The sequence below is a fragment of the Pezoporus flaviventris genome, unplaced genomic scaffold (assembly GCF_033815535.1).
Source record: "Pezoporus flaviventris isolate CSIRO_AGI_PZ_B2104156 unplaced genomic scaffold, CSIRO_AGI_Pfla_v1 ptg000001l, whole genome shotgun sequence".
NCBI lineage: Eukaryota > Metazoa > Chordata > Aves > Psittaciformes > Psittacidae > Pezoporus > Pezoporus flaviventris.
The window spans coordinates 59,289,761-59,305,723 of record NW_026892549.1 but is presented as its reverse complement, the minus strand read 5'-3'; the positions used below and the strand labels follow the sequence as shown (position 1 = coordinate 59,305,723).

At 51.9% G+C, this 15,963-nt stretch overlaps 1 protein-coding gene across 2 annotated transcripts; it reads left to right on the top strand.

The window, feature by feature from the left end:
* The first annotated feature begins 96 nt into the window (after positions 1-96).
* ASB18 (ankyrin repeat and SOCS box containing 18) lies at positions 97-15,570 on the top strand. 2 transcript variants are annotated; one of them, XM_061460284.1, is made up of 7 exons: positions 97-127; positions 593-697; positions 3,805-4,075; positions 5,022-5,289; positions 13,122-13,617; positions 14,237-14,350; positions 15,141-15,570. In XM_061460284.1, the coding sequence occupies exons 3-7, from the start codon at positions 3,835-3,837 to the stop codon at positions 15,324-15,326; spliced, it is 1,305 nt and encodes a 434-aa protein (XP_061316268.1). In that variant the 5' UTR covers positions 97-127; positions 593-697; positions 3,805-3,834; the 3' UTR covers positions 15,327-15,570. The 2 variants fall into 2 exon arrangements, with proteins under 2 accessions (XP_061316268.1, XP_061316261.1); XM_061460277.1 differs by lacking the exons at positions 97-127; positions 593-697 and having other exon boundaries at positions 3,588-4,075.
* The last annotated feature ends 393 nt before the right edge of the window (positions 15,571-15,963 follow it).

The following is a 15,963-nucleotide window of genomic DNA, read 5'->3' as shown; positions in this document are numbered from 1 at the left end:
GAGGGGTTAAATAATTGGATGGGCTCTTCCTCGCCTTTCAAAGGGGATGCGCTCCAGGCCTGGATTCCCAGGGGATAACTCACACAGCTGCAATTCTCCAGCGGGGAGGGAGGAGAGAGGAAGCCTTGTATTTTTAGTTAAGCTAGGAGCTATAGGGGTTTGACTCCTATAACTGATGGGAAAAGGCAGGGGTGGGGAGAGAAAAGCCTGGTTGTAAGGACTGGAAAGGGTGTTTTGTTTTTAATTGAATTAAATTACAACAAAGGGCTGCTACAAACCAGCACTACACAGCATCTTCCTGTGTTACATGAAGCTGTTAAAGGAAAATGTTTCAGCGCTGTTTAAATATTATCTAATTTCCAATAAAACCTGGGCAAAATCAATGCACCTCGGGACGGGTTTGTACTTCCCTGGGCAGCAGCTTTGGAATGAGACACACACACACACACCCCCCTGCACAGATGTTTTGTCTTGGTGGCATTAATCCTGCGTCTCAGCAGACACATAACTGGGCAGCGCTGTCACATGGAGCAGGGGGAGTGCTGGGAATATAAGCGTGGGGATGTTTTGGCAGCAGGGTGCTTGTTTGCAGGGTGGTACCTAGCTCCAAGACAGGAGATCCCAAGCCTCCCACCCCACACTGGTACCCAAGGGGAAGAGCAAGCATCGCCCTGGAGAGCTGCTCTCACCATCCAAGGTAAGCTTGGACAGTGGTTGGTGGCATCGCCATCCTGCCTGCCCCGCTCTGGGTTCCCCCCTGTGGGCACAGCATCCAGCTCATTGTGAGGGGTAAAAGGGGGTGCAAGCTCTAGGTCAGCCACACATTGCAACCTGTGAGCAGCTGGAGGAGGCAGTGCCGCTGCCTGCCAGCCCCTGGGCTCCTTCACCCTGCTGGAGATGCCCCTGGAAAGCATGGAAACATTAAAATTATGCCATTCCCTGCTGCCAGAGGGCAGCTGTAAATCACAGCGGCCATCCCAGGAGCTCCTCACCAGCACATCTGGACTCACCGGATTTGCTAAGGCAGCTCCATGGGGCTGTTTTTAAGCAGCAGGGCAGGTTATTACAGGCTGGAATCTCCCCAGTGTGAGCACTAAGTTGTTATGTGGCAGCTGAACTTGGGGAGCAAGCTCGCGCTGAAGTAATTTTGCTTCTGTGTATCGTGCTCTTTCATGTGCCAGGAATGAGTTTTCCTCGTAATGCGAAGCCAGCACAGACAATTTAAGTCATTATTAATAGATACACTTGATCTGAGGAAGTAAAATGCTTAATGTTTTGTTAAATGAGGTGTACTCTGCAAACAGTCATATGCAGGGAGAAGGTTAAGATGTTCCCCCCACGTTAGAGATTAATGGGTGCAAGGCTACTGCTAATGAAGTGCTCACCCTCGCCAATGTTTGGGACCCGAGTCTGTGTAGAAACAGCTCTTACTGAAGCAAGGACACACAAGGATGATCCCAGGCATAACCAGTTGCAGGATCAGGACCTCAGGATCCCGAGGAATGAGGACTGGAATGCTGGGAGATGTGCCTAGCACAGGACTGGCAGAGGAGGGGGTTAGGGCTGCTGGGTCCCAGCCTTACTCCACCACCCAAAATCACTGCCTTTAAGGTAACAAGTAGCTTTTAACCAGTTGAAGCCCCCTCAGTTTACCCTTCAAAACCCAACCAGTCCCATTCTGGCCAGCCCCAGGATGCTCTGCGGGTGTCCTGTCTGCCAGCTCCTCGCTGCAGTAAATCACTGCCTGTACAGCAGCATTCCCCTTATAAACACAGAAACAGCGATTCATCCTGACATCACTTCCCACTCACCAGTGGAAAAAGCACTTGACTTGGCTGGCAGGAGCTCAGGCTCCTGCATTTATATGTGCCACTCATCTGCAAGAGGACGATTTCTTTCTGCTCTTGCTGGCCCCGGCTATTTTTAACCCCCTCTTTCAGTGATGCTGTTAATCCTGTCATTACCGTGACCCAAGGAGTGAGTGTTACATGCAAATCAACACTGATTAAAAGGCTCGCGAGAAGGGGTCACAGGGTATTTCAACACACTCTCAACAGCAGCTTAATGCCAGGCACACATACATGCACTCAACCCTAACAGAATTAGCCCATGTCTGACCAAGCAGGTCTAGACTCCCTGCTAGACTCCCCGGCTGCAGAGCAGGAGGTGGTCCATGCAATGGGAAGGTGATTCCCACATGAAGGCATGCTTCTTGTGGAGACATTACAGGATTGCTAATGAGCAGAGAGGGAAAGCGAGCCAGGGCTGCGGAAAGATGACCCAGGACAAGTTCCTGGGGAAAACAACCTTCATCCATGCTGCTCCATAGGTCTCTAAACCATCTCCTGTGCTGGCTAAGGGACCCCAGGGGATAACAAGGATGGTTTTCATACCAGAGCAGTGCTTTGAGGAGGTGGTTCGGTTTACAGCATAAGGGTGAACAGGCACAGAGAGGCTGGAGGCAGCTGAATAGCAACACGTGGTGAAAGAAGAGAGAAAGACAAGGGGATTTGGAGGTTACAAACCAATCGAGGAGGGAAGGCCAGCCTTGAGTTCAAAGCAGAGAAAGAAAACCACCTAGGCTGACCTCAAATTAGCTCCCTCTGCAAATGCAGGTGAACAAGAACCTCAAAGCAGGGCTCTTTTACATAGGGATGTCAAACCAGACCCCTCTGGCTCAGCACAACCCCATCCTGAGTGGACGCACTGTGATTTTATTGTGGTTCCATGCCCTTCCCATGGTCTTCAGGCCAGTGGTTGAATGCCACCAAAGCCATGCTGGAGAAACTCAAAGAGAAACCTCAGATGACTCTTGCAGGGCTGGCACAAGGATGCTCACAGTGGCCTGCAGGAGCCCAGCAAGGTCCCTGTTCACAGGGAGCTACAGAGAAGGTCCCAGACATCTCTTCCAGCCTCAGGTTGACTCCACAAAGCACTTGAGCAGCACCTCCACGTCCGTTCTGCTTTGATGCAGTTTAACATCCTCCCAGGATCCTCTTTGATGATGTTTATTCTCCGGGTAGGGGGATGTAAGAGCTAAAGGGGGTATCGTGTCACTCACAGCCTCCAAGTCACGAGATGCCGAGGTCTATTCTCGTCCCCACCGTGCACTTCTCCCGTGACCCTGAGGAAAGGAGCCACGAGCCTCAGGGCAGCAGGAGTTGGGGACGCTCTGCTGGCATCCATCCCTGTGCTTAAATGGCAGCAGAGTCTTTCTCTCTCCTATACAAGGCATGAGCAGGGAAAACGGCTCCCCCTGCCAAAGCCCCAGAGGGATTTGTACCTCGCTGGCCTTGCCAAGTGTTTTGCATCCCTGCAGGGATACACCGGTGTGTGGTGTTGGCCACTAATGTAAAGCTCTGATTTTTAATTATAGTAGCCATGAGGCTGGAAACAGGCAAAACTGCCTCAGAGAAAAAAAAATATAGTGTTAGGTGGAGAAAGCCCCCCCAGTTTTTTAGCTCAGAGCACACAGTAAGGTTATATGGCATTGGGCACACAAGAGCTGACTAAAGTTCTTCTTTTCTGTTGTTTTTTACCCCCTAAATAGCACCTTTTTCCCCCCAGCCTAAACACCCATGTCCCATGCTGCTGCCTGCAATTACACCGGTGATTTAATCCAAGAGGTACTGCCACAACACAGCCCAGTGACCGTCTGACCCTCATTGTATCACATACCCATTATCATCTGACCCCGGTGGAGTTATAAATACAACAACAGTAGAGACCTAACTGGATTATAATTAGACAATGAGCCCAGGAGGATGGGAACAATGAACTATAAAAGCCCATCTACCCTCCCAGCTAGGACCTACACACACGGGAAGCACCAGAATGGGCGAGTTACCAGGACCTGTAACAGAAAAGCTACAGATTTCCCCCAAATTGGATTTGGAGCATCCTCTAACAGCTCACGCTCCTGCCACCAAGTATTACACAGCCCTGGTCACGGGAGACCTGCAAAGCCTCGAGGTGCTGACCGACCGGTACTATCAAGATGTGAACCTGGTTTTTGAGATCAGTAAAGATGAGCTGGAGTGGCAGGTGAAAAGCCAAGCGTCTTATGGACTCTCAGGTACTTCTCCCTTAAAGGCCAGAAACATTAAATAAAGCCAGGTATTTACTAACCCTAAGTGGGAGAGTTGCAGTGCACTGCAGGGCTTAACTCTGCTTTTATAGCACCTGCTCCTGAGGTGGCTGGCTCCTGTTAGCTGACTCTGCCCTGCAGCCCTACCCATAAATATCCAGCACTTCCTTTCACTACTGTATTCTCTTCTGCACATACTAACCCACCAGAAGGGCAGGGAGGTGTAAAACGTGTGTGTACACAGGATCCCATTCAGGCTGTGTTGGGGCACTGTGTGGCTTAGGCATGCTTGCAAGAGGGCTCACAGCCCAGATTCTCTGTGCAGGGGCTCAGAAAGAGCAGCCTGGTCCTATCTGGAAGGAGCAAGACGCTCCCAGGTTAGTGGTACCTGGTGCCGCTCAACCCCAGATGCTCTCCATGGTCACCAGGTGCTCACCGAGCACTGTGCATCTACTGATGGTCCTGGAGGTGATGGGAAACGCATCTTGCTCCAGCTAAGCCCAAAAACCAACATCCCTTCCCCAGCCCTGCATGCTCCCACCAATTCGGGTGCCCTCATGCCCAGCCCAGTCCCAGCAAAGACAGGTTTTTTTTTCCCTCACCTGGTGCCGATGGGGTATTTCCGAGCTGCCTTTCAGCTGCTGCAACAGGGTCTTGCACACAGGATCCCCTACCCAACCGATTACGGGCCGGATATCGGTTTACCCACCTCGTGCTGTTCGAAATCCTGCTCCTGGATGCGCAGGCACCAGGGGGGGGAATTCCCCTTCCTCTCTTGCCAGCAGCTCTTGGAGCAGCCACCAGGCTCTTTGTAACACCGAGGGAGCTGGAGGAGCCCACGGAAGCAGCGGGGTACTGGTGCTGTGCATCCCCAGGCCCGGTGCCCGGGAGGGAGCCCCGCGGCTCACCCGTCCTCGCTCGCTTGTCCCCGCAGGGCTGTGGTCGCTGGAGTACAAGCGGGAGCTGAGCACCCCGCTGTGCCTCGCCGCCCGCCGCGGCCACGCCGCCGTCCTGCGCTACCTCCTCCGCCGTCGGGCAGACCCCGACCTGGCGCCGGGCGGGCGCGGGCCCCTGCACGAAGCCTGTCTCGGGGCTCACACGGAGTGCGCCGCGCTGCTGCTGCAGCACAGGGCTGACCCCAACCTGCGGAGCGACCAGGGGCTGGCCCCGCTGCACCTCTGCACCACGCGGGACTCGCTGGGGTAAGGAGAGGAGCGCCCTCAGCATCCCCCCCTCAAGCTGATAATCTCGCATCCCCTGCAAGGGCACCTCAGGGTTTTGCCTCTGTGGGGTGCAAAACCAGATGTTGTGGTCCCTGGCAGGGTTCCTGTGCGCTCCTGCACCTCCTGGTTGCAGCAGCTGCTGCTGCAGCACGCTCAGTGCACATAAAAAGGGGGCATTTCAGTGCTGGGAGCATTGCATGGCCCAGGTCTTCTTCCCACAGACAGGAGCAGCCCAGCCTGGCTCCATGTGCTTTTGCTTCCTTCTCTCTTCTGATGGTTTATCCTAAAATCACTATGTCCTGCATCCCTGGTCCAACACACTTTCCTCTGGGAGATGCTCAGGATGGGTACAGTCACAGGCACGTAGGTAACCCTAACCTCCTGTGCTCCTCAGCCCATGCCAACCCCATCCACAAGGCATGTGGTGCCAAACAGGGTGCCCACTCTCCTCCTAAAATCTGATCCCTAGGGCCATAGCAAAGGGATGGGGTCTGCGGAATGGGTTACAGATGGATCCACCTTGGTTTATAGCTGGGGTTAAGGCTTGGCCACGTGCATCTGCTCCCTTCTCACCCTGGATCAGCATCACACAGAGATGAACATAACCATTGCCTGGAAAACTAAGCTTTGCATGTATGTCTCAGTAAGACTCTAAGTGCCCAAGGAACTTGGATTTGTATAGCTTAACTACAAGGAGGTGGCGAAGGCAAGGTTCCCACTATGGATCCCATGTACCATGGGCGAGGCAAATTGCTCTGCAAAAGAAAAGCAGCCAGAGAGGAAAAGGTTTTTAGATGTAAATACCTTGAGCCCAGTTCACAACTAAGAGTCTCTGTAAGATGGCCAAAACCCAAGCATTAATCAAATTCTGGTTCAGCCAAATATCTAGGGATTAATCAAAAGCATCCTTGGTGTGAAGAGGGTTTGAAGGAGCGGGATGGGTAAGGGAGGATGCTACAAGCAGCACTCATCACTAACAAGGAGCTGGTTTTAATTCCTTTACCCAAACTCCCTCTTGACCTTAAAGCTTTCAGGCTTCAAACCCAAAGCCACCCTAAAAGCCCTGGGGGCGGAGAGGGAGGGAATTTTAGCCTTCACCAACCTGCTCTCCCCAATAGAGTTGGGGCACAGAAACCAACCTGGCGCATGGAGAAGACCCCACAGTCCTGTTTTCAGCCAGGTACTATCCAGCTTGGAAAAGTGTGTATACATACACATATATATATGTGTGTGTGTATGTATATATATATGTATATACACACACTAAAAATGGGCCATTGTCATTGATTTACATGTTATTTCCCCCAGAAGGATGGAGGGGGATGGCAGGTGAGCCAGGGAACAGGGATCAGACACATGCAACATGGAAACAGATGAGTTACAAGCCCTTGAATATTGGGGCTTTATAATGGAAATGCTAAGAGACCCTTAACTATGCTACCCGGCGCTACGGGGGCTTCTACAATAACTGAGGCAACTCCCTTGAAAGATCAAAAATTAATAGACATTTCAGACAGGGTTTGAGGTTTCGACCACTGCTTTTCAATTGCAAAGACTTTGCTAAAGTTAGAGACTGAGGAGGTCAAGCTTTGGGTAACACAAACATTTCCTCTTTGATTAGGGGGAGACTACTTTACCTTGCCTTTTTTCACTATTTTTTTATATATTTTTTTTTTATTGAGGAGTAGATTTTAGGTCATCCTTAATTTTTTCCTGACAATAAAGAGCAGGTCATTGACCTACATAGAGAGCTATTTTATTTTTCTCCCTCTCGATAACAATGGCCAGAACACCTATGTGCCGGGTTCTTCTGTATTCCCATATACTCGGCAATTCACCATGGGGGCAGGACTTAAAACCTTTGAGCCTCTCAGTGACTGGGATAAAAAAAAATTATCTGGGCTTCCTTCCAGCCATTTGAGCTTCAGAATCCATGAGATTTCAACAAAAAGGATATCAGAGCTTTAATCTAGGAGCTTTTTGAAGAGATGGAAAAAAAAAAGTTCCAGTAAAGTTCAGTCTTACCTTCTTCACTTTAGGAGCTGTTCATGCCAACGTCGGCCTATTTAGTAGAGTTCCTCTCCTTGACCTCTTTTTTACAGCGGAGATAATTAACATGGTGGGGTAAGATGAGTCTCTAAATTCACTGCACTCTCTCCCTGGTGCTCTCCCGTTTCCCTCTTAAAGCTGGGATGATTAAAGGAGTCTGCCTTTATTGGCACCCCAAAAAAAATAACACAAAAATAATTGAGGGGGAGAGGAAGAGTCTCAGCTCTCCCGGCGGTGCTGGGGGGAAGAGCAGGCATGGGGCGGTGGGAAGGCACATCGCAGGGACGCAGGATGTAGCTCCCACCTCCCATCACGGTACCCACAGCACAAGGGATGGCGAATGCCAGCTACTGCATTTGTGGAGTCCTCCTTCAGATCTTTCCGAGTGGAAAAAAGCTCTCTGAAGATCCCAGGTTTCCCATGCAGCAAGGGAGAGCCTACCTGAAGAGAAACCCCCCAGGATTCTCCAGCCTTCCACAGGGGAAAGAGAGCTTAGTCAAGGCAAGGAAGGAGAAAAGATGTCATCCCTACATCTGTGCAATTTGGGCTTGTGGGTGAGTGATGCCCTTGCATACGGTTCTTCAAGGTGTCTCTTCACTCTGGGAGCTGAAACTACAGTTATCTGCTGGCCCTGAGCCTCCAGCTCTCAGGGATGGGAAATAAATGGTGGGATGAGTCATAGAATCACAGCCTGGTTTGTGTTGGAAGGGACCTTAAAGCTCACCCAGTTCCAACCCCTGCCACGGGCAGGGACACCTTCCACTAGAGCAGGGTGCTCCAAGCCCCCGTGTCCAACCTGGCCTTGAACACTGCCAGGGATGGGGCAGGAGGAGAGTCGGTGTCCATGCAAGAAGCAATAGGGTAGGGAGTGAACGCAAGACTGCCAGCATGGGAACACAGGGCAGGTTTTGCTTAGGGAATGTTAGATGAGGATAGCACACCATGGGAGGAATTAACAGGAAAACAGGAGCCAAGCAGGAAGGCAGGTACCTAAAAAGGCAACGTGATCAAGATAGATGGGCTCCCAAATGCCAGGGAGATGGGCACTGACCTGCCATTGGTGGACCCAACCCATGAGCGCTTTCCAGTTACTCCATCACCGGCCTGGACACACTGCCCTTTTGGCTGTGGGAAATAAGTGTTACTACAAATGAGAAGAGATCACAGATTGCAAAAGACAGCATTTAGCATCATCTAGTGCTAAACCTCATCCTCTGCTCTGATCAGCACTGCTGATCTTGAACAGCACTGGATCTTGAACAAGAAAAAAAGTGCCCAAAAGGGGACACAAAGCACTACCCAAGGCCTGACCCTGCTTTTTGAAGAAGCTGCTCCCTAGGTTGGTCTGACAAAATGAGGGCTCATACAAATGAGTTTCCAAGGCTCACGAAGTTTTGGCAAGGAGGCAGTAATGCAGGGAGTAGTGCTCCTGGTCCCCCGCACTGGCACAGCATTGCTGGGGCTGACCAGTAGGCTTGCAGTGCTCCACATTTCATCTTTTAAAGAAAACCAGGCTTCCTTCTTGTAGGGAATTAATAAGAATAATCCCTGCATTGGAGAAGGCTGGGGTTTTCCCCCAAGTGGGATCAATCCTGCAATAAATCACAGAAAGATGAAGAGATGGTCACTTGAATACCATGAAAAACAACCAAGCGAAGGATGGGAAAGCCTCACTCCAGCTCCAGGGATGGGGGGGGAAAATGAACAGGGGATTTTTCCATAGGAATACTGGGGGCCTGAGCAGGTTTTGGGGACAGGAATTCTCCTGCAGCCTTCGCTGCCCCAACCTCCTGCTCCTCCTGCTGGTTATTCATCACAGCCCATTTCAAGTTAAATCCTGCTTTCCCAGACAGAGCATTTTTCATCCCAAATGGAGCAGGATGCTGGGACCCTTGACCCATCAGCATCAGGCAGGACATGCCCATCTCAGAGCAGGGGATGGCAATGGGCACATCCTACCTGACGCTGCACTGATGTCTGCTCTGACTCTATGGAGGAGTGAGGAAGGAAAATAAACCCCAAAACATTTTATCCCATTTATTTGAGCTAGGACCCCAGCACAAGGCAAACCTGTACTACTAACACCAGTTACTAACAACACAAATCAGTGTGACTTTAAGCTGATGAGTGACTTGCCCAAGCAAGGGAGACATTCAGGTGTGTTACCCATCACCTGCAAATGAGTTAGAAGGGTTTAGAAAGGACTTTAAACAAGTCAGAATTAGCTCTGTGTGAGTGGCTCATTGAAGGTATTGCTGCCACCAGCAAGCTGCTCAGCCAGGTTGATGGTACCCAGATGGATGGAAAACAAACTGGTTTGCTTTGCCACCCTGTGCCTGAGTTTCTGCTACACTAAACCTGTGGCTTCTTACTGTATTCCCAGAAAACTGGGGAGAAGCCCTCAAAAAAGTAGCAAACAATTGCTGGGCCTTATCTGCTGGGATTTGAGTCTAAGCTGATAGTGAATAATGGGGTGTTAACAGGAAACAAACAAGAAGCCAGAGTCACTGGTGATGTGTTAACCATATGAATGCATAAACAGATATTAGAGGCTAAAATAAGAGCATATTGCCAACAAACATGAATGGCATCTACCCAGCACCTGCTGATGCCCCATACATCCGAACAGAAGGCACATGCTCCACACAGGGGCCTCCCATTTGTATTAACTAGAGGACATCACCACATATTTATAGCCCCTTACTAACATTCCCTTTTTGCAGAGGGAAAAGTATCCAGGGGGATAATTCAGTATCAGCTGACTTGGGTTTCTTCCAACAAGTTAGCCATTGAACTTGATAACCAGAAAGAATAACCCTTCAGCAAGACAGCATCTGGGAAGGATGGCATTTCCACTTTGGTATCTCTGAAAGGATATTTGAGATGTCCAACATTCCACTCTCTGTAACGGAAAACCCCATGGCGGTGTGAGGATGCTTGGCTGGAGGGGCTAGGCACAGCTCTTAGCTTTTCCAGGCAACCCATGCCATGCCAACCTTTACCTGAAATAAAGGGCAGGGGAATATTCCAGGGAATATTCCAGTATTCCCTCTGCCTTGCCTATGCAGATGTAACTCTTCAGCCTGGGCACTCTGCATACACAGCACATGCCAAAATCAATGTGGTACCTGTGCTCAGGGTCTTTGGCAGAGCTGCCTCCTTGCCAACAAAGTTTTACCAACCAGCAGCATCCAGCAAGTACCGAAAAGGCCTCAGTGAGAAAGCCATTGCTTGAGAAAGGGACTGAACATGATTTAGGATAAAAAGGGAATTGTAAAGTAAGGATCCGAGGATTTGGGGGCTGGCACAACCCCACATTCAGTCCACAGCACAGTGGTGAGATCCACCGTGGGCTGTCAGCACCTGGGAGTAATGCACCTGCAAAGGCCACAGAAAACAGTCTCTCCCCACACATCCTGCAGGAGATGTTTTTCCTGGTAAATTCAGGCTCGATACACATGGGAAAAACAGCCCAAGGAGGCATTTGCAAATCCCACACCACCAAGGACAGTGAATGTCTCACCAGCTCCTGTCAAACCTTAGGGGAGTGGTGCTGCAGGTCCAAAAAGTTTCAAGTAGATAGTATTATTAATAATACTACTACTAATAATGTTATTATTTTCCCCACATATGTCAGCTTTCATCTGGGCCAGGAAAAACAAGCAATACCCTGGCACTATCCTTCCTCCCTGGGGCTCCTCTTCCTTCCCATCCCTCCTGCTGGAGGGATCAGGCTGGGACTCTGCTCCCCAGCAGTTCTCCCTCATTTTGATTCTGTATCAGCTCAGAACCTCACCTACGCTCTGACACCTGAGCTAAAAGTGTATTGGAGGAAAGGTCAACAGGCATGGGGCTCAACGTTGATCCTCCTCCCTGGTCCCCAGACAGCCACTGCTGAGGCTTCCTGAAGGTCTGCTCTTCCCACCTCCCTAGCAGCATTCCTTGGGAAACACAAGCTTGCCATGTTTTCAAGGTCTCCCTTGGACAGCATGTGGGTCTGCCCCCTCCCTCCAAACAGTACCTCCTCCATGCTGCAGCGGTGAGCTCAGCCCCATGCACTAACCTAGGCAGTGACATTGAGCTGTGCCAGCCCCGGTAGCTCCCGGCAGGAGATGGAGCACTCACTCTGATTCATTTAGACTGGCGGATCACATCCATTTACTCACACACACACACACAGGAAACCCCAACCCATCGGGACATACCAGGCATCTTTAACCCTGTCCATTGTCAGAAGGATGCAGGCAGGAAACTCTAATGGGAACCAGTGTTGCCACTCTGCAGCAGGCACAACCCCTCTTTGCAACCACACATGGTAACGTTAGAGAGAAGAAGAAATGGGAGCAGCAAATGGGGATTTGGTTTCCTTACCTTGATTTATAGCTTATGGAGACTGCAGGTGCTGCAACTCCATTGTTACTGGGTGCAGACAAGCCAGCAAAACTCATTACCACAGCCTTAAACCACCTGTGAAGGTGTTCCTTGTCAGAACAGTCAGAAAAACAATCCTTAAGTCCTCTATGGGGTAGGAGCCCAACACAGGAGTTTGGGTGCCTTAACAAGAGAAGAATAATCCGTTTTTATACACAAACAACCCCACACTGCTGCACAGAGGGGTTACAAAGGGTTCAGTTCTGTTCCAAGCACAGATTATTAAGGTGGAGGCAGTGGTTTAGGATGTTTTCAGCTGAGAAACATGGTGGATGGCAGCCACAGGGTGGGATTGTGTAGATCATCTCCGTAACACCCCAGGGCTGTACCCATGCAGGGACATGAAACAGCACCCAACAGGTTAATGGCGCAAAGGAGCCCATCACCCCATGTCTCCTCATTATGGCTGGATGCATCCCGCATCCCGCATCCCACACCGGCCAGGACAGACCCAGCTAGCATGGCTTAGTCGTGCTCCAGCACTGCCCAACCACTGGCACAGCTGGGTCAGGCATCACTGCTCACAGGTGGGACCCTACTGGGTCAAGGTGGTCAGAGATGCCCCCCCTCCACCGCAGTCCTGGTCCAGCTCTGGGGCAACAGCACAAGAGGGAAGTGGAGCTGTTGGAGCGAGGCCAGAGGAGGCCATGGAGATGCTGCGAGGGCTGGAGCAGCTCTGCTCTGGAGCCAGGCTGAGAGAGCTGAGCTGGGTCAGCCTGGAGAAGAGAAGGCTCCTTCAGGGGAGACCTTAGAGCAGCTCCAGTGCCTAAAGGGGCTACAGGAAACCTGGAGAGGGGCTTTGGACAAGGGCCTGTAGGGACAGGACAAGGGGAATGGCTTTAACCTGCCAGAACAGGGGAGACTGAGATGAGCTCTTAGGCAGAAGCTCTTCCCTGTGAGGGTGCTGAGGCGCTGGCACAGGGTGCCCAGAGAAGCTGTAGCTGCCCCATCCCTGGCAGTGTTCAAGGCCAGGTTGGACACAGGGGCTTGGAGCAACCTGCTCTAGTGGAAGGTGTCCCTGCCCGTGGCAGGGGTTGGAACTGGGTGAACTTTGAGGTCCTTTCCAGCCCAAACCATTCTATGGTTCTGTGAATGATGCTGGTCAAGGGTAAGAGGCAGAGTTGCCCAAACCATCATCACCTACACTGTGGTGGTCACCAGGGCACAGGGTCACCCTTCCCAGCCTCTGCTGCTCTCTCCCCATATCCCTACCACAATCCCTTTGGGAGCCCAGCTCCAGCATGACCCCCATTCTCCCCCCCACTGCCTCCCACCCTGTTATCCCTGCTCCATCTCCGCAGTGCACGCCCCATCTCCTCACCTCTTTGCAGATGTGCCAAGCTCCTCCTGAGACACGGAGCCACCGTCAACCTGCCGAGTGAGGACAGGGGGGAGACAGCTCTGCATGTGGCGGCCAGGCACTGCCTCTGCGACCATGCCTGGCTCTACCTGCGCCACGGGGCACACATGGACGCACTCAGCACGCAGGAGGAGACAGCGCTCAACATCCTCTGCGGGCAGGCACCGGGCGCCGAGGGATGCCTGCAGCTCTGCCGGCTCCTGGCTGCCCACGGTGCCAATGTGGATGCCCGGGATGAGGCACGGAGGAGCCCCTTGCACAAGGCTTGTGGGGCTGCCAACGCCGGCCTGGCACGTTTCCTCCTGCAGCACGGGGCTGATGTCAATGCCATTGACTACAATGGCATGTCCCCGCTGGGCTGTGTGCTGCAGGGCGCTGCCTTCAAACGGGACCTGCGGCCCCATGTTGTCGTCCAACTGCTGCTCAACCACGGCTCCCAGAAGATATGGCCCCCCGCCTTTGCCAAGGTACCTCCAAAACCAGCCCCCTATGGCCACTCACAATGGGGAGGTTGCAGGTGGTGATGGGGGCTTTGGGAAGAGCGAGAGAACTTGGGAAAGCCTCTAGGTCCAGGCAGGGAGATGGGACCATGGCACTGGGTTGGCCGTGCTGCTGGGAATGATGGAAAAGGCAACAACTGTATGGTGTGGCAGCAGGGAAATGTAGGCAGGGCAAAGGCAGGTGGGAGGCAGCATGGCCGTGGGGGACCAGCAAGGAGGAGTTTTCCTGCCTGGGAATGTCAGAGATAGGCTTGGTGCATCAGCTGTCAGTGCAGCCGCCATATGGCTCTGTGATTCGTTGGTTTTACATCAGTAAAGAAAATATTATCCTGGCTTATCAAGCCAAAAATGTAAATAAGGAGCAAGGGGCACATCCAGAGGAATAAGTGCCACAGCAAGGCAGATCTTCCCACTGCTTCACACATGGAGAATGATCTCCAAAGCATGCCAGGACAAAACCTACACATGCCTGATATCCCAGCCTGGACCACAGTGGCGTGGGACAAGCCCTGGCTGCAGCGCGGGGACCCTGTCCCCCTCTGGGGCAAGTATCTGTGCCTGACCCCCTCCCATTGCCCATGACTAGGTGCTGAAGTCCTGCGCAGCCGTGCCGGAGGTCGTCGAAGTCCTCTTCAATTCCTACTCACAAATTTCCATCTCCAGGAAGTGGGCTGAGGCCGTGCCGGAGGAGGTGCTTCAGGTGAGGTAGAGATGGGGGCTTGGCAGGGACAGCAGAGCCCTGGGGGGGGGGGGGGGGGGGGGTACCTACCAAGAGGTGTTTTCCGCACCCAGACTTCACTTGGGTGGGGGAGAAAAGAAAAGGGATAGTCCTCAGAGCACTACCACACACCTGAGTCATCATAGAACCTTCTTTAGCTCCATCAACACCAAACCCGCCTGCCCTGCAATAAGATACAGTCCCAGCATCTGGAAGTGACCCTCAATCCAGAACCATTGCTCAGGCACCCACACCACATGTTCTGGGTTCTAAAAGCTTGTCCCCAGGTGTGCAACAGGTCTGGCCAGTCTGCTATTGAGTGATCTCTGCTGCCTTGCCCCTACAGGCCTTTGATGACCCTAGCTGCAAGGGGGAATGGCTGCTGAAGTGCAAATAAAGCTCTTCAGCAGGTTCTAGGGGATGGGAGAAAGGGGGTTTGTTCCAAGCTAAGGAAAATGCTGAGGCTGCACAGAGCAGTGCTTCTTTGTTTCCCCATCTTAGAAACAAGCAGGTCTCTTCTCCATCAGCTCTAAGGCTTTCTGCAGGGATGCTGAGAGCATCCTCCCCAAACAGCTCTTGTGGCAAGGCTGGCTTTCTCCATGTGTGCTTCCACAGGAGCCACCTCAGCTCAACAGCTCTTTAACATCACCAGTGGGTTTCTTACCTCCTCCCCTTAGATCCGCATCTCAAAAGTATCTCTGGCTTATTTGGCTTCGTTGGGAACAAAACCCACCCAATGATGCTCCTGTTTCTCCCTCCTCCCCCTTTGCAGCAGCACCAGCTATTCTACGAGTCCCTTTTCCAGCTGGCGGGCACAGTCCGGTGCCTGCAGCATTTGTGCCGCTCCTCCATTCGGGACAAGTTTGGCAACAAATGCCATTGCCTTATCCCTCTGCTGCCTGTGCCCAAGCCGCTGCGTGATTACCTTCTGCTGGTGCCTGAAGGAGTCGTGCTTTGAAGGGCTGAGAGGAGCCGGCTGAGGTCCACCATCCAGCCCTCCCTTGGTGTAGCGCATCCGCATCCACTTCTGTCATCCTGGTGGAGGAGCAGCGCATCCGGTGATAGATGGTTGTTTTTCAGGGATTTATAATGTAACTAAAAGGTGCTTTCGGCTGTAACTTTGTATAGATTTTTTTTTTCTTCCCCTAATTGTGCTTTAAATAGATTATAAAGAGTAATAAAATGATTAGTAGATGTTACAAGCATGCTGCAGATAGGAAGGGTAGTCATTATAAAGGCTCTCTACAAAGCAGCTGGGCTCCTCAGGTGTGCCAAGGCAAGCACCGCGGCAGATGACTAAAATCAGCCCACGCAGGCATCAAATCCCCTTGGATAATCTCCCCTGTGAGTGACACAAGCAGAACTGAGAGCAGAGGTGCGGCATGGAAGCTGTTAGCAGGATGCAGTATCCAGTGGCACTAATATAGACTGTAAAATAGACCAAAAAATCCACTTTTTAAAGGTAGAATCTACGAAGAGTTGGTCACTCCACACAGGACCCGAGGTGGGGGGTGCTGCAGCCCCCTATTTCTCCCAGTTCCCCACAGTCCAAAGGATGCACCAGCACCTCCTACACCCATTGTGCCTATCGCTGC